General features: G+C 39.5%; 1 protein-coding gene across 6 annotated transcripts in view; it reads left to right on the top strand.

Moving 5' to 3' along the window:
- The window catches only part of TRMT11 (tRNA methyltransferase 11 homolog), a 52,259-nt gene that overhangs the window by 20,670 nt on the left and 15,364 nt on the right, over positions 1-16,225 (top strand). For 3 of the 6 annotated variants that reach the window (XM_027751096.2, XM_027751154.2, XM_027751179.2), the window contains 2 exons: positions 1,210-1,330; positions 6,439-7,033. In XM_027751096.2, the coding sequence (XP_027606897.1) occupies positions 1,210-1,330; positions 6,439-6,570 (253 nt within the window). In that variant the 3' untranslated portion in view covers positions 6,571-7,033. Of the gene's footprint in view, positions 1-1,209; positions 1,331-1,517; positions 1,690-6,438; positions 7,034-10,810; positions 10,967-16,225 lie in introns of those variants that run through there. The other 3 variants (XR_003546348.2, XR_005563693.1, XR_005563695.1) reach the window with 2 other exon arrangements.

The raw sequence follows: 16,225 nt of genomic DNA, 5'->3' as shown, positions 1-16,225 counted from the left end.
TATTACAGTCAAATACAGTTGAAATACTATATACAATCCCAAAAGGGAAAGGAAGGGGAAGGGGAAAAAAAAAACAACAAAAAAACCCAAAACAGATATACACAATCAAAAAAACCCCTCAGGATCTAGCAAGCTAAAGAATTAGCAAAAGAATATCTTACTACTTTCCTTGGGATAGCACAATCGCCCAAACACCGCCAACCACACTATCGGACTCCAGATCAGCAGGAACAACAGGCCCCGTACGCCCAGCCAGGCCCCAACTCCCCCACAGAAACGAGACCGGCTGTGGGGAATCTGATGTCTCCAAACCTTGCCGGAAGGGAAGAGAGGAAGAGGCTTCTCTCTCTGTCTATTTATGTGTTTGGATTACGTAAAGGAATAGGATGGAATACTTCCTTCCTTCCTTCCTGGCGGCCAGGAAGGAAGGCCTAAACTCAAAACCATTACAAAAGGTCTTAAATCTTTAAATTCCTCTTTCAGCAATAGAAATAGAAAGATTGAAAGCAATCTAGAGAAAGCACTTTCTACAGAAAATAGTATGCATGTGAGATGGGGCATTTAAAACACTTTAACTGCTTGCTTCTATAGATAGGATTTAATTGTAAGCCAGTGTTGCTACTATCCAATGTTAAATGATAATGGATTTTTTTTCTTGCCATTAGAAAAAGTAATTATGATGAGATAGGTTTGTAACACCAAATGTTGAACTCCAGGAATGTCACTGTCTATTAAGAGCTGGCTTAATAAGATTTGAAATTGAAGCATAATGGTCTCTTTTTAGGGAGCCGGAGTTAAGTCTCTTATTCCTGCAACATCATATACGTTGGCTGGAATATGTTTTTAAAATCACAGCTCCCATTGGATAAGTTATTATTTCTGGTTGGCTGAGATATTTTCTACTTGACATTATACAAGCAGCCTGTGTGCATACATTAATGTAATTTAAATACATATGAAAAAAGGGGGAGGGTTATGTCTCTTCAGTGTGAGCTTTTAATTTATTCTATACACTATATGTCACAAGATGATTGAAATATATGTTGTCAAAACTCTGGAGCACCGATATCTGAATTTCTTTAATCAGATTAAAGTGCATAACAACTTTCTAGTGTAAGCCTTTTTGTGAAGAGTCTGTAAGAATTTTGTTTCAGATACAAGTCTTCCACTTCATGAGCTTACAGCATTATGAATGTTAATTTCTTCCAGATATACAGAAGAAATCATTCCTCGCCACCCGTGCCTGAAACTTATTAGCAACTGTGAGCAGATGCTTTCCAGCCACACATCAAGGCACCTGATTACCATGGAAAAGGTGAAAGAATTCAAGGTAAGCTTGAATTCTTGATTATATTGTGTAAAATAGTAGTTATAGCATTCATGACAAGTTTGTGCTATTCACCAGTTGATCCTTATTTCTATCACACTTGAGTTTTTATGGTCAGATTTAGAGCTTCTGGAAAATTGGGTAGTGATATAAGGTTTCTGGTTTGTTTTTTTTTCCTTTTTCTTCTCAGTTTTTGGTAAAGTCTTCATCCCAAGCAAGCCCCTGAATAGTGTGAAAAAGATCTTTGAACTTATGGTTACTTGTGAATCCCATCCACAGAGATGCCTAAGTTTCCATTGATTTCAAAGTTTAACTTGATGCCCAAGTATATACTAAATGGCTTTGTGGGTCTTTCTGTACAGGTAAACCGTATTCGATTCTGTTACTTCATCTTTAGAGCTCTTAGTTTTTGAGATAATATTGAAGTTGTGAAAGTACAGTGGAGCACACTGACTCTTTTTTTGTTTTGGGACACACTAAGTGGCTCTCCTGAGGCACTGGGGTGAGGGAATATTGCCTTCAGGTCTCCTTTCCATTCTCGATGCTTCTCTCACTCAGTACTGTTAAAAGAGATGCTAAGCAACTGTGAGGCAAATTCTTAATGAAAATGCACACAGTGAGCAAGTGCTTTTAGTACAATCCTTGTCAGTTGGAAGAGCTGTTTCAGATGACAGGAGATACAGTCAAACTGCTGTGTCTGCATGGTGCTTGCACTAATAACACAGCAGGGTTTCAGTAATGTGCTCATAATGCTCGTGATAAGTGCAGTTCTCAAGCAACACCTGAATTTTTAAAAGCACATAGTTGGAGTCCAGTGTCAGAGCTGCCGACTTCACCAGTAGCAAACCAGGAGGGTAGATGCTGAAAATTTTTGACATGTGTGTCTCAGGGTTTTCAGGGGGGTTTTCTGCAGGAGTTTTATTAATACCAGTGCTGTAGGATAACATGTTCTAATCTAAAAAATATATCCACCATTCTGTGATTAGACTTTTGTCATTTGTTATTCTTGTTTTGTTCATCACCTGTTCTTCAGTACATGATTTGACAGGTTCATGTCTGGAAATGCTTAGCTCTGAGCACCTGAGAATATTTGGCAGGTTTACTGCTTAGATAAAACTGTGCAAGTGCTTATATTCAGGACTCCAAATGTCTGTTAGATAATCTGAAGATACCAGAACCCATGTATGGTTTTTGATGATGTAAAACTTATCTAAAGAACAAAATGCATATTGAGTCCTTAGCCAATGCCTGCCTGGTTTAGGGTCTTGTTTGGTGTCTGAGATTTCCCCACCTCCGTATCCCTTACTTGGAACATGGCTTTTCCTTTCTTAATATCCTGAGCAACCTTTGAATTGAATATTTCTTTGACTCACCAGATGTGATCATAAAATTCAATAGATAGTGTTTTGGCTGTTTTCTTAAATGAAAGAGTGAATTTTTATGAATATGCAAACATTTATGTTTCCAGACAGTTCCTGTCTGTTTTACTAAACTGGTCTGTAACAGACCCTCACAGCTGCCTTTTAATTCAGCTTAGTGCAGCACTTGCAAGTGGCTAAGAAGTTCTACGAATCATGTAGTGTCATTATGCAGTTCTTTGGTTTCCCCAGGGTTTGCCACCAATAAGGAATTGCAGATTTCACAGCAAATTTGATTTCACTGTTAACACTCTAAACTCTTAAATGAAGATGAATTCAGTCAGTTACTGAAATTGATGGTGCATTTTGTTTTGAATTGTAATAAAAAGGAGACCAAAATGAATGCAAAAAGTGAGTATGTCTAGGTGAAGTATTGGTCTATCGTAACTAATCATTAACATGAAGATCATATATGTTGAATTAAAATCCTCACAAAAGGTGGTATATAACTCACTGTCTAGTGAGCATCCAGTCTGTTCTTTTTAAGTTTACAGTGAAATCATGCCAACTGGAAAAGATTTCTTACTGAACTCAGTGTTGATATGAATAGGCTTTTCCAGCATATGCACAGTATGAGCAGAGAAGTTGTTCGTTTATTAACATTTAAAGCTTTTTTTTTTTTTTTTTTTAAATTACCGTTTCAGGCAACTTTTGCCATTGTTCTTCCCAGCACAGTGCTCACCCCAAAATTTCCATGTCACATGGTCGCTCCAGAGTTGTTACTGGTGTAGAATTTTTCCTGTTGAATTTAGCAGTGTCTGTTCCTGGATATGACCCTGTTGTCCCCGTTTTGGTAACTGGTCCGTTTTGTTTATAGCTGTATAACATTAGTACAAGTGGTTTCTGTAGCTACTGTCCAGTACCAGATGTGGAGTGGTAGGAAGAGGTGATAGGGCTAGGAAGGATTTTTTTCTTTAAACAAAAACTGAATGTGGGTAATTACCCTGGAGCCAAACTGAGACATGCTAGATTTATAAAAATCTTTAGAATATCACTTAATATTTGCCAAGATTTCAAGAAAATCAAAACTTTCTTGTTATCATTAAGCGTCCTCCTCTCTTCCACCTCTGTCATTATTTACTGGAGATCTGTAACACCTATTTTAGTGTTGTCTTTACAAAAGACAAGTGTTGAGTTGAAAACTCAAAGTAGCTAAAAGCAGTTTGGTAGCTTTTTGACAAGAACTTTGTTGGTTTGCAGTTGTCACAGAACTCATCATAAAACAGTTCAGAGCAACATTTATGTGGTAACTGCTGCTTGCAATTAGTCTGCTGTTTTGAGAACTTATATTATTCAAAATAAGAACCAAGGGTGATGATAAAGAATGACCAGAGATTAACAAACATCTCCTGTTCTGAATTTTACAAATAAAAGAAGAAGTCTTTGTCTTCTTGGTAGTGCTGACACACTAGGGAAAGAGCTGACTTAGTGCCAAGTAGGCTGATCATTGCTGATCAGTCTTCTAAATTATTTCTTGGGAAGTCTCACTGTTTTGTGTTAAATAACCAGTTACGCCTTGAAAACTACATATGGTTGTTTCAAAGGAAATGAGAGAAAAAAGTTACTCATCCCTGGATGCAGCTGTGTGTCACCAGCAGCACTGCTTATTTCTCTTCCAGCATGTCAAGAGAAGGAAAGAGACTGTCTTCCTTAAAACCCTATGGTTCAACTCCATTCCCTGAATTTAAGCTTTTTTTTCTTAGGAAAAAAAAAAGGAAAAGAAAGTTAAAAAACATCCATGTTAACTGCACTGGACAGTTAATGCGTTCGAGGGAGACTTGACACTGCCCCTGACACCTTCCCTAAGAGAGATCTCTTACAGCAGAATGTTCCTGTCATATATTTAGTTTGCATATTCTAACAATTTATGCTACTCAAGACAGAGAGTAACTGAGGATGTTTGACTGATTTCCTTACTGAAACAAGCTGCTGCTTGATGCCCAGGCAAATTCTAGTGCAAATTGTCACAATAAATTCTTTAATGAAGAGTTTTTTGGACAAGCATTCCTGGTGTTCAAGTTGTACCCATTCAGCTCCCTGATACAAAATGTCGTAATTTAGAATTTGTTTGGAAATCATTAGTTTCTGAAATCCAAGAATTTATTTTACTTTGATCAATTCTCATGTTGCCCATAAAACTATTTTGACTAGTAAATGCTAACAGTGAGTGTTACCTCCAGGTAGTTCAGGATTTCTTTAATTTGTTTTTCCCTCTTTTAAAGAACAGTTCACAATCTGTTGATTTTTTTTGTAGTTCTTTTTGGTTGGTTGGTTTTTTGTTTGGTTTTGGGGTTTTTTTTAAGCAATCACCATCTTTATTAGGCAGTCATGCCTGTGCAGGAGAGAGGTAGAGAATGAAACCTCTTAAACTGGAATTATTGTGATGTGGGCCCGGAGCTTCCTTTGTAATCTCTCCCAATAAACCCATGCATAGCTGCAGATCTCTCATTTAGTGAGCAGACTTTTGCAGAGCTTTTGATGAGGCCTGGATTTTCAAGATAGATTCTGCTGTGGAGTGGTGCACCAAGCCTGTTTCCAGGCTTGAATACAGATGCTCCTAATTACACCTGTGTCTTACTTGAAGTTTGTTCTCTTACACAGTATATCCTCTCTTTGCCTTAATCAGCTTGGGGATAGAGGAAGGAGAAGTTTCTTTCCTCTTTCTTCTCTTCACCCTGAATCAGCATTTTGTTTCTTACAGAATCAAGATGAATGGTGTACACATGTGTGACCTCTTAGAGGTTGTGGGGATTATGCTATTGAGCATAATAAAGTGACATCAATAAGCATAACACTGTTTTTAGAAGTCCTATCAGTTTTCTTTAGCACTCAGGTCAAAGTTTGATGTATTGTTTAGCTTATAGCATTGCTAATGTTAGTTGACAAGTAATTGTGTAAAGCCATAATACACAATGAACTAAACCTTTGTATATGTAGTGGGACAGTTTTCTAAACTATGTTGTTGGCTGGTGTCAAATATGTATTATGTATAGGGATTTACTGTATCAACTTTCAGAGGTATATGAATGCTGCACAAAAAAATTTTCTCTGATTGTGCTTCAATAACTGTAGGAACTCATTTTAGCTGACTGTGTTCCTCTTCTGTTTGTACCTACCTTAGTGATGGAATTCACCAGATGGCATTTTTTCTGGAAATACATGTTTTCCTTTATAAAAGTCTGTGCAGCATAGTACCTGTGCTCATTCATTCATGTAAGGGTAGGATTCTCGTGATGCCAGACGAGATATTTTCAGTGATGCAGCGCTGTTAAAACTGACAACTTGCATAATTTTGCTGTACAGAGTAGAATAATGGAAGTTTGAATGAGTACATTAAGAAACACAGACAAAAACTAACATCACAACCAAAATCTCTTTGTCTGCTTACAGCTTGTATTTGATTAATGTCAAATGAGAATCCATGGCATATGGAATTTAATTTCTGTTAAATGTTAAGACTTTGAAGTAGAATGTATATGTTCTTGTTAATCCTAGTGGAAACCTTAGCATTCTATTTTTTAAATTCTTTAAATCAGTCTAGTGTCTTAAATGGGTGCTGTTGAATTGTAAAAAAAACCTAACTACTTTACCCTTACTTGTAAGTGTTTGAAAAAGTCTGGAAGCAAATCAGTGGCAATACCTGCTGAACATAACTGTCCTGAAGTCTAATGCTTGCATTTTGATACCGTGCAGGATCAAGATGAGAATTCTTACTTGTTGGATGGCCAGTATATGCCATACAGGGGACACAATTCTTTCCGTGAGAAGTATTTCAGTGGTGTGACAAAGAGGATTGCCAAGGAAGAAAAAGAAAATCAGAAGTAAAATATAATATAAACAGATTAAAAAATGAGAAAAGAATGGAGATCGTGTTTCTTTGTAAGGACATCTGGATATGAACATTCATTTGAATGTTTCAGAAAAACAAATACTGCTTTTAATTTTAAAACAAGATGAAACCCACAACACAGGTTGAGAGCAGTTCTTTTTAATTAGCTTTGTTTACAGCAGATTTTATTGTACAAGTTTTTTGAGTCTTATTTAATTTATATTTGTACTTTCAAGTACTAATGATGATTGACTAAAAACATTATTATTGTTCTTTCACCATTAACATTTACAAAAAAGTAGTAGTATTATTTGGCTTCTTAAACTGTGAACATCTGGCTGTTTGAGAAACACGTGGTGGTGATCAAGAATTGCTTATTAAGAAGATAATTTTCATTTGTTTTGTTTTTTTGTATATGGTACACAATAAAACAAGATTGTTGTGAGTTTTTTTTAATTATTGCATGTAGTAATTGCTTGAATGAATTCCACTTGCTCTGGCTGAGGTCAGAAGTATTTAAAACAAACAAAAAATGCAAAGAAACAACTGGGCACGTGCACACCCCACAAAAAAGAAAAGGAAAGCCTCTGTGACCTGACAAACTCTGGAGAGCCTATTAAACCCTGTGAAGCCTGTCCACATCTGAAGCTCATCTGTACCTTGGATTTGCTTTTGCATTCCTAAACCTTGACTCTTGGTCAAGCCAACTGTCTGCAATTTTTGGTTCATAAATTGATAGTTAAACCAGTAACAACAACAGCATAAAATCAGTAATGGTTCCCTAATGGTATTAAGCCTAATCAAATCTTTGAAACTGAAGCTGTATTTGTTAAAGGGCAGACTTTGCTGAATCCACACCATGTCCATCATGAAAATACCTCATTTGAAAACCACTAAGCCCATTAATTCAGGATGTTAATGGTCCTTCTCATTTTGGTGTTTGAATATGGCCACATATTCTTCAGCAGGGCATTGATGAATGCATCTACTTCGTCCAGCCAGAGGAACCCTGCTTCTCAACTTGCCGCAGGTTGCCGACTATGGTCATGTTTGCATCTTTGTAGATCATAGTTTTTAAGTGCCTCTCCAAGGAAGGCACGAGTCATTGTGTGTATCTGATCAAGTTCATTAACTGAATTTGCTCTTCTGTGTATTGTGGTCTTCAGCTGCAGCAGGAAAGCTTACAAACTCAATGACAGCTTTGTCTGACCTTCTGGATCTAATTTGTTGTGTGTTAAAAAGTTCTCAAATAGTGATTTATTTTCTCTGTTTCCATTATAAATCACTTTTTTTTGAGACTTCTTATGTCAACCATATAATAGTTGTTCTGGGCTAAACTTGGAGCAAGATCAAAAGCTCAGAAAAGTTTTCGAAAGTAGAATTTGAATTGATCACTTTCAAATATTACTTCAAAAATTACTGCTTCTGAAAACCTGTCTTCGTTTCGACATTACAATTTGGCATTCAACTTTTATTACTTTACAAATTAAAATTATTTTCAATTCTTCATAGGCAAGAAATTTTTCTAAATGGATTTATTATGCCTTTATAGCTTCATTTTTGTAAAAGTTCCCTTACACAGACATGATCTACATAGTTATACAAAAGGGAAGGTAGTGGCAAATCTGTCTCTGTCTATTCAATGAAAATGATTGAGTTTATTTCTCCTCTGCCTGGTCCAACTTTTAGTCCCTTCAGCAGTGGTGCTGTAGCCTCTGTTTAGCAGTTCATACATAACAGCTCTATCATTACTCAAGAATACCGTTTTGAACAGAAACTTCAAGTGTATTTGGGGTACTGCATCAACACCCACTAATCAAAAATCGTTTAGAATTGAAATCAGATGTTCAAGCTCTGCTGATCCGCAACTTTAAAACTATGATTTGGAAATATTCCTCATGTTTAAATTTCTCCTTGTTTAATGTGCACGCTCCAGCCTGTTGTACGTGCAGCCTTGCAAAGCACAGGCATGTATAGCTGTAGAGCCGTGACACAGTCCTTGCCCTTGCTCTGTCAAAGGACTGACAGGCGGGTGAGTTATCCTTTCAGCAGGACTTGGCCATCCATGGCCGCGGTTTCTGGCACTTTCGTTCAATCTGGTTCCATTCAGTCTCTTTCTGAGTAGTTCCAGTTTCCTGTCCCTGGCGGGGAGCATCAGTTCACAATCCCGCGCTGAACTCATGCCGTTGTCATTCTCTTCTTTGGGGTGGTTTATGCCATTTTCCAGTTTTTAAAAATAAATGTTATTTTTGGAATACTTTGTTGTGCTGCAGCAAATTGGATGGAGGGAGGAGCTGAAAACAGCTGCGAGGTCATATGGTCAGAGGCTGTCTCTTCCTGTAGGGAGCGATTTGTTGAGGCAACAAAGGGAGAGAGCCCCCTCTTTTCACAGTATCCCTTTACCTGATGTTGGTGTTCCTGGCTGCAAGCCTCCTACATATCTACGGGAAGAGGAATTGGAAAAATAGTGGAAATAGATTTTCTCTGCAGTCGTTGTGTGTCCTACCTGCTCTCTCTCTCTCTAATACTTTAATTAGTAGCCAATATGACAAAGTGTAACAGAAGGTCAAGGTTTGATGATGTCTTACCAGATAACAGGAAGCTATACATTTTGTTGAAATAGGCAGAAGTGTTGAAAAAAAAAAAAGACCTAGTTAATCTCTTCCAAGGAAAAGGCTGTAATACAAGTTCAGCTCTCATTAAACATCAGAGAACCCACACAGAAACAAGACCTGGAAACAAAAGCTCTCACCAATGTTTTTTGTTCCTACTGTGACAACCAGTGCTGGCCCTGCTGCTTTTTGGTCTTATCTTTAAAACAAAGAGACACAAGTAAAAGCATACATAGAGCTTTTTTTAGATGGAACATAAAGGTCTTGGCTGAACTTTCCACTTCTACCCAGGGTACGAGACAAACTCACAGAAACTCAGACTTGGTAGTTTCTCCTTATCACCAATGAGAGGAGTAGATGTATCAGCTGGGTGAACTTCTCAAGAAGAGTGCAATTCTCTCTGTAAACCAGCCTAAGAAACTGGTGTCTGTTAATGGAATAACATCTAACTCTGGGTCTCCTCCAGTAGAGAAGCAGTGTTGCCTCACTGGATATAGACTCTTCAACAGCAACTCTTGAAGGTTGGTTTTGGTGGACCCTTTATTCCTCTCTGCCTGTTCAGCAGGGCTGGAAGGCTGTAGTGGAAGTGCTTAACTGTTCAGTATCTCTTCTTTTTTCCTTAGAGTAACGTTGTAGCTCAGAGCTGGGACTTAAAAGAGGGACATAGGTATCCATACCCACCACAGTTGGCAGAAGGCAGTCAGATTTTTGTGAGTTCTCAGTCAAGCTCACCTGTCCAAAATTACTGAAAAATGTGGCTTAGAAGATAAAGTACGGGCTTTCTCTCTGGCTGTTTTGATACTGGTTGAATGTAGAAATGTTATAGGGAAAAAACACCTTAGTAATTCTCAGTATTTGCTTTCCTTCTATCACTGCTTTTTAAGATTTCTTCTTAATGGCTATTTCCACTGTCGCCAGGACAATTCCACAGCTTCAAGGCCACCAGCCAGAGAAGGGTGTCACAGAGATGGTGACACTGGCACTGTCCTCTGGTCACAGGTTTTCCAGAGACAAAAAAAATGTCCAGTTGGAGCAGGCAAGACTGAAGTGGGTGATATGCAGTGGTTACAGGTTTTCCTGTTGGACAATAAGCAGCTCTGGGATTACCTGACAGGAGGTCCAGCTGCTAGCTCAGCTCCAATCACCACAATGTTCCTCTTTTCTGACTCTCCTTTCCACCCCTTTGTAAAAGCAGAGAAGAAAAATTTAATATGTTCGTTCTTAGCTTGGTTTGCAGTTTAAACTGAGGTCCAGAGTTAAACAAGGCTGTCTTTTCAGTCTGAAGATTTCTTCCCTGCTCCTAAAACAAACAGAGTTGTGGGTACCCAGGAGAATGAAGAGACTCTCCCTTTCTTTCGTGTTTGCTATTTGGAAAAAAAATATGTTTCTTTAACTTTATTCTTTCATATAATTGATTTTGATGGTCATTTAATTTAAAACAACAAAGTACATCTTACCTGCTTCCATGCTACCCTTTTTAATATATTTCTGTGATGTTCTCTTATTGACTTACTGGACTGTAAAAATCTCTGTTCATGTATGTATCCTCACAACTGTTTTCTTTGTAGTTTTCTATCATGGATGCTGTTATTTTGTACATTGTATTTTGTACTGCTCTTATCAGCTACAGCTTTCCTGGGCCTGTGGGTGTGCAGGACACCACTCAAACAAGACGTCAGCTCTCTGTTAGCTGAAACACCTCATCAGACGCAAGGTCCTGGAGAATGGACATTCCATCTGGCTACACTAAGGATATTGGACCTTGAGACAGGTTTGCCAAGTAAGATCTTATACAGCTCTTGCAGGTTGCATAAAGTGAGGTGGGCAGCTGAAAGGTAAAATCCATTGATAGGAGGGAGATCTTGGTGTCTTTGCTACCACTGTTAGGATAGTAGCTCACTGTACCCTCAGTGAGGTGCCCAGGAGAGGCTGCTGCCAACCTACGGCAGACCAAGGCACAGGAGGCTCTGGCCATGCGTATCAGGTCTAACAAGGAGTACTTTGAGTACCACTGGGTAGGAACAGGATATTTTGCTTCATTTAAAATTCCCCAGAAGGTAATTTTTTAACATTCAGGTTTTGGGTGCTGGAGAGAGGTGATGATTGGCAATGATCATCTGAAATTCTAATCCAAATTTACTTTACATAAAAATGGTGAAAATAAAAAAAAATCTAAACGTGTAAAAACAGCATGGTATTATCACTGTTGTAATTCTCTCCAAAACAACATTTTATTTAGGTTCTTTTTCTTCCAATTAAAATGCCACTTGAAGTATAAAATTTTAATCTAAAACATTTTCTTCATGGATTTGTTCTAATAATTTTTTCACTAATAAAGTACAAAACAGCAGGTCATGTTACTATATGTGATGGGACAAGTAGTTAATTCTAATCTTATATATATAACTGCTAACTAAACAATCTCATCTCCATAAGAAGATGCCATTGGTAAAATAGTCATAGTTAATCACAATAGTTCCTTCTCTGGAGTCTGTCCCAAAAGATGTGATGTCTCTGACTGATGAGTAAGAATGAATGTTCTGTGGACATGTTCTGTGGGCTGGACAGCCCAGAGTGTCTTTGCTTTATCCTGCGACTGATGTGAAAGATTTCCACTGAACACTTGTATTTTAGAGGCAAGACTCACGCTTGTTCTATCTATTTTTCTACTGATGTATCACTAGGAGAAATGCAAGTAGATAATTTCAGTACAGGAAAAATTTAGTTATGAAAGTTCTTAGCACCTAATAGGGAAGGTTCCTAAAATACTGTGATTTTTGGCTAGAGATGAAACATAGCTATGTGGAGAAAATCGTGTGAGTAGTTGGATCTTTTAAGTTGGAAGGATAGCTCCTTACACACAGGCAGTCTTCTCCACTGAGCTGTGGTCCTGTCCTTTGTGTGAATGCATGTGGTGGGTGGAATGATGCCTCTGTGGTCACAGTTCATGCCTTTATAACCTGTTCTGCCCTTCAGGTTTGTTTTGAGGCTGTTTACTTAAAGCTATGAGATCCTGAGATTAGGGGTGCTAGGCAGGTGCAGTGGGTTTATTGCAATAACAGTTGTGGCAGAGACTAGGATAAACAGAATCATGAGGAGCACCATAGGACATAGACACCTGTCTTGAAGAGAACCTTGTGTCTCATTAATAAGCAGACCTGTAGCAATTTAGGAGGGTTTTGGAAAGTTCCTACTCTCTCTTCAAAATGCCTGTGTGACAGAGAGTACTTGTATGCCTTTGACCAAACCTCATTCCTTAACACAGTAGTCCCTGGAAAAAGGGAATGGAATTACATAAGGAAAGGGGCTGCTATGAGCAGTGTGAATGTGCTGGTGCATCCTGGGTGAATACAAGCACCCAAGCACCACCTGCAGTTGTTCTGCCTCCTCGTTCTGGTGTTCCCCGGAGTGACCTGACAGGCTGCAGGCTGAACTTGTTAAACTGCTGCTGTTTGCTACAGGGAATGACCTGCCAAAAAAATGCACGGGCCTCGTGCCACTGGGGCCGGGGGAGTGGGCCCTCCCCTCTCACCCCCAGCCACCTTGCCTCCTTATGAAGCAAAGAAATTAATTTTATAAATCTCATAGAATAGCATTTTCAGCCTTATGTAATGATCTCGAAGACAAAAGATACAGATTATTTCTTAATTAAATATAGATTTTATTTTGGTTTTTGTTTTTACTCAAAAAGCAAACCAAAACAAGTTTGTGCCAAGAGCTGTTACATCCCACCCCCTTCCTATTTTTTTTTAAATTGTGTTTTTATAAGCCTGGAAGAATTAATGATGAAAGTCTTTCCAGCTGTGACTTTGCCAGGATCCCTTTCTGAAGCTCCTACTAATTTGGATTAAAACTGGATGGATGAAAGCTTTAAACAGCAAATCCTGGCAGTAGATTTGCTGAGGCCCCATGGCATATACTTCTCCAACTGTTCTTATCTTCTGAGGCAAAAAAGAAAAAAAAAGAAAATAAGCAAACATCATTTTGTAATTACACAGTTCTTAATGTTTTCCCCGCTTTTCCCCTCCCTGGTCTAGGACACAGGGTCCCACCACCCCAGTAGCCTGCTGGGGCTCCTCTTTGCTGGACAGACCCCTGGATTTTGCAGGACAAGGTTTTGCTTGCAGAGTGGTGCGTTTCTTAAGCACTATCTCATACCAGCTACTCTGAATGTTAACAGCCAGTGTGGATTTTAGAGAGGGTTTCTGCCCTGGGATGTAACAGTTCAGAATGGCAATGCTGGGTGTGCAAGTCTGTCGTTGCAGGGACATGAAGCCACCAAGCTTCCTGAGTCCCGGCTGTTGGGTGTTCACCTCACTTGCTTAATTCTAGCAGTGTTGGCGCCGTGTTGTCTTACTGTCCAGGCTTCCTGGAGCCAGCAGCTGCAAGCTCTCCTACTGCCACAAACAATTAAATTAATTTCTTTAAATTGGACAGATCGATCTCTGGCAACTGGCCCATGTTCCTGCTCCTCCTCCCTCTCGCCAGGAGAGTCTTCTGGAAACTTGTGAGCTTATTAAGCCCTTGCTCAGTGTGTTCCTCTCTTCATGACCGTGCTGAGTCTGAGGAAAGGCAGTGCTCCGAACACAAGCAGAGCCGTGGGACACTGACAGCCTCTTCCTGTGGCCTTGCCAGAGGGTGTCCTCTTCACCAGTGCAGCCCCTCCAGGTGTGAGGCTGCAGCTCACAAAGGCATCTGAAAGCTACTTGTGAGCGCAGCTGGCTTAGATGCCGGCACTTGCCAGAGGGGGTGGCAGGAGCTCCTCACTGCAGATGTTCTAAGTGCCTTGCTGACCTGGCTGGAGCACCTCCTGCACAGAGAAGGCACATGAATACTATCAATTATATTTATGGCATAGTCTATTAATAATTATGAATAACAGCAACTTTGCCTACTTGCAGTTTCTGGCAAATGTGAAGATTGTGAAGGAGGTGGCCACTGCTGAAGCATTATAGGGGGATGGTGTAGGAACAGCAGCATCTCCTGTCTGCACACTGTGCCTGCTGGCATGAAAAGATGTGCAACCCTTCTTCTGTGAGAGACTTACCCTTCCCACTCATTTCAAGTGGTCTGAGGGCTTGGTTTTTATAGAATGTGCTCCTTGTCCCTCTTAGCTGCTGTTTTGCCCCATTGCTACTCAGCAAGTATGAGCAGATGCTTGAGAGGCTACCTTAACTTGCCTTCAGCTGCTTCAAAGGAGCAGGGGAAATGCACAATGACCAAGATCATCTTTCCTTCTCAGGATGCCTTGAGGTAGGGGTGAATATAGCCTCAAGGCGGCACCTAATCTTTCGTGTCAATGCCGTATCTAAAGCAGTTATGTTAGTCTCCTTCTAGTCCTCTAGTGGAGAGGACCAAGTCCAGGGCGCTTGTCAGTCTGCTGTTCTGGAGCTCTTGGATGTGTACAACTCAGACTTCCTCATTTATGAGTTACTCTAGTTGGTAATGTCTGGTTTTTCACAGTACTTCTTTGTTTACAGTGAGGCCAGTTAATTCATCGTCATTTCATATACGCATATCAGCTCCTGCTTCTACTAAGCTGGATAAGAATATTTATGAAATAGTTTTGCATCTTCATTTTCATCTACTTTGTCCATCCAAAAATGAACCAATTAGGTTTTGATATACAAGAAAAAACAATAATTCAACAAACACACAGGGGAGCAAACAATGAAGATCAAAATCTCTCTTGCTGTCTTTTGGCAGTCACAGAATTTATTTCCTTTTGTCCTTTTGGCCATCTTATCAGGTTTCGCTTCTGATTTCTATAAGCTGCTGCCTACTTCTTTTTTTGCGGGTTATCTAAATATTTGCACAGCTAATTTTATTTCCCCTTTCACTAGATTGTTACTGTATACGTGTGATGCTTTGGGGGAGCTGATGGGTGAGATATGAATCCTCCTCGGGAGTACTGGATTACATTTCATGAAAGGTTCTGCAGAAGAGTTATTGCTCCACAGCAGGTCTTCAGTCTGCGGTTTCACAAGCATGGAAGCTAATGTGACAGTGCAGTGCTGCTGAAAGGAGAGTGGATTTGTGCCTTTTCCCTATTCCCTGGTCCTGGTTTTTCTCACCCTCTGCTCAGCAGAGTTGCCCACTCTTACACTGACTCTGATTCTTACTGGAGCCTTTCATGTGCCAGTTTAACATATTAAGAAAGCAGAAAACTGTTTATTTTGATGAAAAAGATTACCCCAAGAGAGTGAATTTCTTTCTTCAGAGGTGAGTTGTTGGATCAGCTCACAGTGGTCATGAAATTGTGGTCTTGGTCACATCACTCCTAGACCTCAGGCTGACTGTGGAGGCTGTGCAGCTCCTTGCTGAATTGCCCAAGAACCTCCTGGCAGAAGGAAAGCAGCTTTTGTATTACTGTGGGCTTTGTTAAATGTAAAATTTTGGAAAATTGAAGAAGAAAAGTCATTAGCTGCCTTTCTCAACACAGATTGACCATGCCTTTGAGAAAAGGAAAGATAAAGTGAGAAGGATTGTCTTTGAGGGTTATTTATTCACTTGAGACTTAATGCTTTATTACATTTTTCCTTTAACTGAACAGCTATATCATGGCTTTACTTCTTGTGATCCAGGGACAGGGTTTGCCAAAGTTAACCTGGAAGTACAATTGGGCTTACGGTCTGTGGGATTTAGCACCTTGGAGGGGCATAAAGAGATTTGCAGCCCTGCAGCACTTGCAGCCTCTCTTAAAATTCTGGAGGGTTTTAAGATGTAGAGTAGTAATGTGTGTCACAGCAGCAGAAATTTCCTTTTTTTTGTGTGTGATTGTGGATCTTTTGTGTATTTAGTGCTCTCTTTTTTAGTACTTCCCAGTTATTACTTCTGTTTTCCTTTCAAAAATTCTCTCTCCAAGCTGATTTGGCTCATAATAGTTTCCAACTGTGTGAAACTGGCCGTTTTGAAATGCAGTATGTTTCTGATTTGGTCTTTGGCCTATTTGGATTTTATATCTCAGTGGCTACTGATTTTTACTGAGAAGTCAGTCCTTTCCTTTGGAAAGACCGTGGGACATTCAACACTCTCAGCG

The sequence above is a fragment of the Pipra filicauda genome, unplaced genomic scaffold, assembly GCF_003945595.2.
Source record: "Pipra filicauda isolate LSUMZ 115617 unplaced genomic scaffold, ASM394559v2 scaffold23_size5868930_pilon, whole genome shotgun sequence".
Classification (NCBI taxonomy): domain Eukaryota; kingdom Metazoa; phylum Chordata; class Aves; order Passeriformes; family Pipridae; genus Pipra; species Pipra filicauda.
This window is presented reverse-complemented; position numbering and strand designations above follow the sequence as displayed.